General features: G+C 31.9%; 1 protein-coding gene across 1 annotated transcript in view; it reads right to left on the reverse strand.

The window, feature by feature from the left end:
* Positions 1-1,731: 1,731 nt before the first annotated feature.
* The window catches only part of LOC137619942 (uncharacterized), a 128,157-nt gene continuing 122,388 nt past the window's right edge, over positions 1,732-7,500 (reverse strand). Inside the window, exons 10-12 of the mRNA XM_068350224.1 lie at positions 6,781-6,936; positions 3,544-3,780; positions 1,732-1,994 (exon numbers count right to left, since the gene is read on the reverse strand). Of these exons, the coding sequence (XP_068206325.1) occupies positions 1,876-1,994; positions 3,544-3,780; positions 6,781-6,936 (512 nt within the window). The 3' untranslated portion in view covers positions 1,732-1,875. The remainder of the gene's footprint in view (positions 1,995-3,543; positions 3,781-6,780; positions 6,937-7,500) is intronic.

Here is a 7,500-nt window from a genome sequence, read left to right on the forward strand (position 1 = left end):
ATATATATATACACACATCTGCCCCACCATTTCAATAGTATTATAATTGTATAATCTCCACAAGTCAATCTATGGAAAAAACGATAAATGCAAGACTTTCAATAGAAAATGAAACATCCCTAGTCGACCTACGACCTCCAATAACAATTTATCACAACGATTTAAAAGACCATTCATATAATTAATGTGTTTATAATATTGGCTAAGAGGCGTACAGTAGTTTGCCACCCCCGTCCAATGCCTCTCCTGCTAGACTGAACTAGTGCCGTTTTATCTTAAGATTTAAAAAATATGAAAGCCCAAGATTTTCAGAATCACCATTCCTAAGTATTTTCTATTCAAAATTAATGAGAATTATATGAACAAAAAGGGAAAAATGTAAAATATTTTTTTCTTATCTTATAACGTCAATCTTTTTTTTTTCCAAAATCTTCCACATGTCGAAGAAAATTGGTCAATTAATATAATTTTATGCATAAAAACCAAAAGACATCTAATCATCACACATAATAAACACATTTCTAGTAACTCTACTAAATTTCTTACATCTGGTTTGTCAAATAGCAAGATTAGACTTACAATATAATAATGTATTTCTTTTTTTTTATTTGGAATATGTATTTTCTTTTATATATCTTTCAATAAAAAACCACATTATTTTTCCGTGTTGGCATCAACGCTTTTTACAAAACCGAATTTATTATTTTCTGTGAAATCATGAGAATTCATATATTCACATTAACAAAATAAATGATTAGTCTGTATGTTTTTTTTTTTTTTAATAATTGTGCCTTAATTCTATTATATTATCGAGTGTCGAAAATCAAAATTTGATTACCTGCGTAAATATAACAAATGTGGTGAATATGCTCTATACCTTAACATTATAACTGTGTATAATACAATATATACAATTAGCAACTGGTACACAACACAAGCGTTTTAATTTACAATCAAATTTTGGTGATACATAATAATAGGAGTATCAAGAATTATTATAGTTTCAAATGTTCCTCTCAATAATATCTTTTTCCATCATTCGTCTTTTGTTGTCCACAGAATATTCTATATGAAGAACCTTTATTTTTTATTTTCTACATACAGGGCATAAGAGGTACAGAATAACATTACAAAAATATTAATAACCACCCACTTATTTTAACAAATATTCTGTATAAAATTATCTCCATCAGTCTTTTATCTCTTTTTATCATGAGGAACATAATTATACAAATGTCATATCCATTCTACCAACCATTCTCTGAGATAATGAAAAATAATAATAGTAAATTTTCGGAGCTTAACAAATACTCAATTATCAAATAAGTGACTTCGCTCATGGCTTTCTCTAAGAGATATTATATACTTTATAATACCTATTCAACACGTCTTTTAGATTTATATAAATGTGCTATATAGCTTTATCAAAATATATTCTAATTGTATCAAGGTCATAAAAACATTTAAAAGAATATATATCACAATGCAATATGTATGATTAATATCAACATACACATGCAAACATTCACACATGTTCATCAGTACACACACAAATGTCTATATATTATATACACATACATATATACCTCCTAATATATATATATATATATATATATATATATATATATATATATATATATCTATATATGTGTATATATATATATATATATATATATATATATATATATATATATATATATATATATATATATTCTTAAAGGTATACATATAAACATATCCATATCAAATGCAAATGTTTATAATTGTGGACTTCACGAAAGGGCTAATTTGGATGAAACTTAAAGCTTAGTGTAGGAGTCGACGCTGGAATCCTGAGTTCCAGCGTCTTCAAAGGGTCTTCCAGCATTGCAATCTTCATCTGCAGATCTCCCATTCGTATGCGATTACACTAGAGACTGAGATTAGTAACGTCATCAAAAGTGGAGGGGTCACGGGTCTCATTCCATTGCTGATGCCGGGTACGGAACATTCGCCTGAGAAAGAAAACGGGTCACTTATGCATAATAAAGAAAGAAAATGGGCGACTTATGAATGATAAAGAAAGAAAACAGGGAATTTAGGCATAATAAAGAAAGAAAACGGGTGACAGATGCATAATATATAAAGAAAACAGGTGACAGATGCATAATAAGGAAAGAAAACGGGTGACAGATGCATGATAAAGAAAGAAAACAGGTGAGAGATGCATAATAAAGAAAGAAAATGGGTGACTTATGCATAATAAAGAAAGAAAGCTGGCGACAGATGTATAATAAAGAAAGGAAACAGGTGACTTGAGCTTACTATAAAAAAAAACACGGATGATTTATGCATAATAAAGAAAGAAAACAGGTGATTTATGTTTAATAAAGAAAGAAAACAGATGACTTATGCATAATACAAAAACAAAACAGGTTGCTTATGCATAATAAACAAAGAAAATGTGTGACTTATGCATAATAAGGAAAAAAACCCAGTGAATTATTCAAAACAATTGCATGAGAAAGAAGACGGGTGACTTGTGTATAGTGATCTGAATTTTTGCTGACGTAAGCAAAATAATTTCTCAATAGGATAATGTCGAATTTACGCTTTATGGATACTATGTAAGTAATTATAGAGAAAATAATTTCAGTGACGTTTTTATATATAGTTTAGATGTGGGTTTGCAATTTTGAAGTGAATCAAAGTCGTGTCAAAATAGCATTGTGGCAAATGTTATTTTAAGCAATTTCAACAAAGATATCAGTGATAACAATAAGGATAATGCTAATATATCTGCCTTAGAAATAGGCAATCTAACCTGGGTATAGATAACAACAAAAACCATATACAGTATCTGGATATTTGAACAACTGAACTCTGATTTAACAGGCCACTGCTGTATCACCTATGGATGATGAAATATCATCCAGGTAAATTATAGGTGAATGCTTGAAATTCTTGAAGATTAACTTGATCTTATCAGTAATATTATGAATAATAATAATAATAATAATAATAATAATAATAATAATAATAATAATAATAATAATAACAATAATAATAATAGTATTAATAATAAGGGATCACTGTAGTTCGTTGGGACAGGTGTAAACTTTCTTGATATTTTTCAAATCAATTTTGTTCAGAGGGAAGTTGTTGTTTATCTTGGTCTGAAATACAATAATATGAAGCTAGTTTTACGATCTAAGAAAGATAATTTATTGTTTCCTTGGCAGGAATGAAGCCAGTTTGGAAGCAAACACAGGGTTGAGATTTAGTCTTAGGGTAAGCTAAGGATATGGTAGTCTAAGGGAGTGGGGTCTCTCCCTGGTAAGTAAGTAGGTAAGGATAAGGCTTCTAAGTTAGGTTAGGTAGGGAACCTTAGGTTAGGTGGTGTTATTGTGTTTGTTTCCATTTCAAAGTGTTGTTTTTCTGTCAAAACTTTTGAAATTTTACACCAGGTCTGTCCCAACGAACTACAAAGGCTCCAACAACAACAACAACAATAACAATAATAATAACAATAATAATAATAATAATAAAAATCACTTGACTCACCTTGAGCCGTTAGATTCAGGCTAAGAGTGGTTGTCGGCGGCACATGATGACGTTGGCAAGAATGCGCATGCGCTGTCACTTGCAGCATCTGTGTGTTATTATTTGGGTGATTCAATTGTTTGTCCTTGTTCGAGATCGACGTGGCAATAAGGCAAAGGCGATGGGATGGCCGGTCATCTGGAGATGCCACGACGAATATGGAACCGGCCTCTGCCCAGTGGCCGTGGCACACGAAAGCTGTAGGGTAGAAAAAAAGGAGATGATTATCTTGGGCAGAATTTCTCACAATGAATTGAGCGATGTTAATTCATTTGGTAAAAAACACAACTTTGTTTTGTAATGAAGAAAGAAAACAGAGGACTTATGTATAACATTTGCCTGAAAAAGAAAACGGTTGACTTATGCATAACATTTTCCTGAGAAAGAAAACGAGTGACTTATACATAATGAAAGAAAACGGGTTACTTATGCATAACATATGCTTGAGAAAGAAAATAGGTGACTTATACATACTGTAAGAAAACAGGTGACTTAGCATAACAATTGCTTGAGAAAGAAAAAGGGTGACTTATGCATAACATATTAGCCCCAGAAAGAAAACAGGTGACTTTGCATAACATTAGCCCAAGAAACCAAACAGGTGACTTATGCATAACATTTGCCTGAGAAAGAAAACGGGTGACTTATGCATAACATTTGCCTGATAAAGAAAACGGGTGACTTATGCATAACATTTGCCTGAGAAAGAAAACGGGTGACTTATGCATAACATTTGCCTGATAAAGAAAATGGGTGACTTATGCATAAAATTACCCCAAAAAAGATAATGGGTGACTTATGCATAACATTTGCCTGAGAAAGAAGACGGGATACTTATACAAAATGAAAGAAAACGGGTGACTTATACATAATGAAAGAAAACGGGTGACTTATGCATAACATTTGCCTGAGAAAGAAAACGGGTGACTTGTGCATAACATATGCCTGAGAAAGAAAACGGGTGACTTATGCATGACATTTGCCTGAGAAAGAAAACGGGTGACTTATGCATAACATTTCCCTGAGAAAAAAAAACAGGTGACTTATGCATAACATTTGCTTGAGAAAGAAAACGGGTGACTTATGCATAACATTTGCCTGAGAGAGAAAACGGGTGTCTTATGCATAACTTTAGCCTCAGAAAGAAAATGGGTAACTTATGTATAACTTTAGCCTTAGAAAGAAAACAGGTGACTTTTGCATAACATTTATCTGAGAAAGAAAACGGGTGACTTATACATAACATTTGTCTGAGAAAGAAAACGGGTGACTTATACATAACATTTGCCTGAGAAAGAAAACGGGTGACTTTATAAGACCCCATTTAAATCGAAAGACATTCCTTTATAAGGTGAAAACGTTATGGAATTTGAGATATATGGCCCAGTGATTGGGGAGGGGAGGTAAAAGTTGAACAAGGTTGGACAACAAGATTAGAGAAAGGAAGCGGGGACAGAGGTAAAGTAGAATGTGAGAAAGTGTATTGTATCTGATCTTTTACTTTTATTTGTAACATGATCAGAGGAATCTATTTCACTTAATCGTTGTCTATTTGAAACAAACAAATAATTCTATTAATATTAACAAAACAATAAAAAAATCGATAACAATAATAATTTCCATACTAAAAGTCATTTTAAAAAGAATAATTTTACTACGGCAAAAAAATACAATTTGGTATTTTCCAAGATACTGAAATATATTTGGGAGACTGTTTCTTCACTAAGGGATTAAATATAGGATTGGTTGAAAAAATAGAAAAAAATATCTCTTGTCCTGTGATAGCTATTTAAAGATTTGAATTTCCTATCAGAAAAACGATTTGCTTAATGGACTTCAAAATATGCACATGAAACATTTTCCTATCGTTGAAAAGCATTTCCACAAAAAAAAAAAAAAAAAAAAAAAAAAAAAAAAAAAAAAAAAAAAAAAAAAAACACGTTCTGTACAATTTCCTCTCTTCGTGTCAACTTCGTATAGGAATATTGCAAACTTAGCGAAAGAGAAATAAATTCAAACATGTTCGTATGAGATTCAGGAATTGTTTTACCAGCACACTCCACCTTTTTCATTATGAGTGATATGTTACGTTCAAAATGACGTGGGAACATTGAACATATTCAGAAGGAAATGTGAAAACCGTGTTTGACTTGAATCCTGATTATGTCATTAGGGAGCGAAATGACCAGTTGGTGTGCTTTTGACTCTCTCTCTCTCTCTCTCTCTATCTCTCTCTCTCTCTCTCTCTCTCTCTCTCTCTCTCTCTCTATATATATATATATGTATATATAAATATATATATATATATATATATATATATATATATACATATATATATATATATATATATATATATATATATATATATATATATATAAATATATATATATATGTATATATATAACACACACACACACACACACACACACACACATATATATATATATATATATATATATATATATATCTCAAACACACACACAGGCACCACTCAATGCAGTAACCTCTTTACATAAAAAATAACCAATATATGGAACAGACTTCTAGCGGATTTAGTATTAAGTACCATGGTAAACAAATTCAAGAATAAGCTAGACAAGATCATAAACACTCTCTAAACAAACTAATTTGTTCTACCGAAGAGCAAAATGGAGTCTCCGAGGAGTGACTAAAAAGTCTTTGAGACATCCAAAATCCTTGTAACTCTCTCTCTTCAAGAGCAAACGGAGTCTCCACGGATGAAGTAAAAAATCTTTGACACATCCAAAATCCTTGTACATATCTCTCTCTCTCTCTCTCTCTCTCTCTCTCTCTCTCTCTTCAAGAGCAAACGGAGTCTCCTCGAATGGAGTAAAAAATCTTTGACACATCTAAAATCCTTGTACATATCTCTCTCTCTTTCTCTCTCTCCAAGAGAAAATAGCACCCTGGATGGAGTAAAGTCTTTGAGACATTCACAATCCTTGTACATCTCTCTCTCTCTCTCTCTCTCTCTCTCTCTCTCTCTCTCTCTCCCCAAGAGTAAATGGAGTCTCCGCAGATGGACTGAGAAGTCTTTGAGACATCCAAAATCCTTGTAACTGTGGAATCATACTAATAAAACAGGAAATAATAACTGTAAAAAAAAAAAAAAAAAAAAAAAAAAGTCTGGGTTCAGATCATCGTCCTGACGATAAACAAATTTTAACGTTGACCTACCATGCTTAGTAGTTTCATCTGGGCAGGCATGGACAAAGTGCAGGTTATAAAGCGAGACGCAGCCTGCCCTCAAATGCGTCACGTCTCTTCGGCAGTCCCCTTCACCTGCCACCCACACGCCCACGAAAGGGCACTGCCGCCTGCTGGGCGCCCCACCTATAATCATGGAAGAGTAATTAGCTTTTCATGACAGGTAACTATTGATGGAAACCAGTTGATAAATCCTCACTCCAAAGTATTATTGTATAAGTGGAGTAATCGTTACTGTTAATTATTTTTGCAAAAAAGTAATAATTATATTTAGGTATAAGAGAGTTCTGTAATACAGGGTTAGAATTTAAATGTTCCTTATGAGAAAGATTAATTGAAAAATAAATTCAAAACAGGATCAGTACACAAACATTGAATATTATTCAAATTAAAAACAATAACAGCACACAGACAATAAATATTATCTAATTTCAAAACATCAACAGTACACAGACAATGAATTTTCTTACAGTTGAAGTTAACTTGAAATTACCTTCCAAATTATAAATTTTTTAAATTTCCAAAATTAGTAAATATGAACCCAATGAAGGGATGAAGATAATTTGCAATAGTGTATTAATAAGAAAAGTAATCAATGAAATAACTCGTAAAGAAAAATACGAGTTGAATTCAAAGACACAGCAGTGTATGAAAGACATACAGCGCATGCATAAATACGTGGAAATACAC

Source organism: Palaemon carinicauda, chromosome 26 (assembly GCF_036898095.1).
Source record: "Palaemon carinicauda isolate YSFRI2023 chromosome 26, ASM3689809v2, whole genome shotgun sequence".
Taxonomy (NCBI): Eukaryota; Metazoa; Arthropoda; class Malacostraca; order Decapoda; family Palaemonidae; genus Palaemon; species Palaemon carinicauda.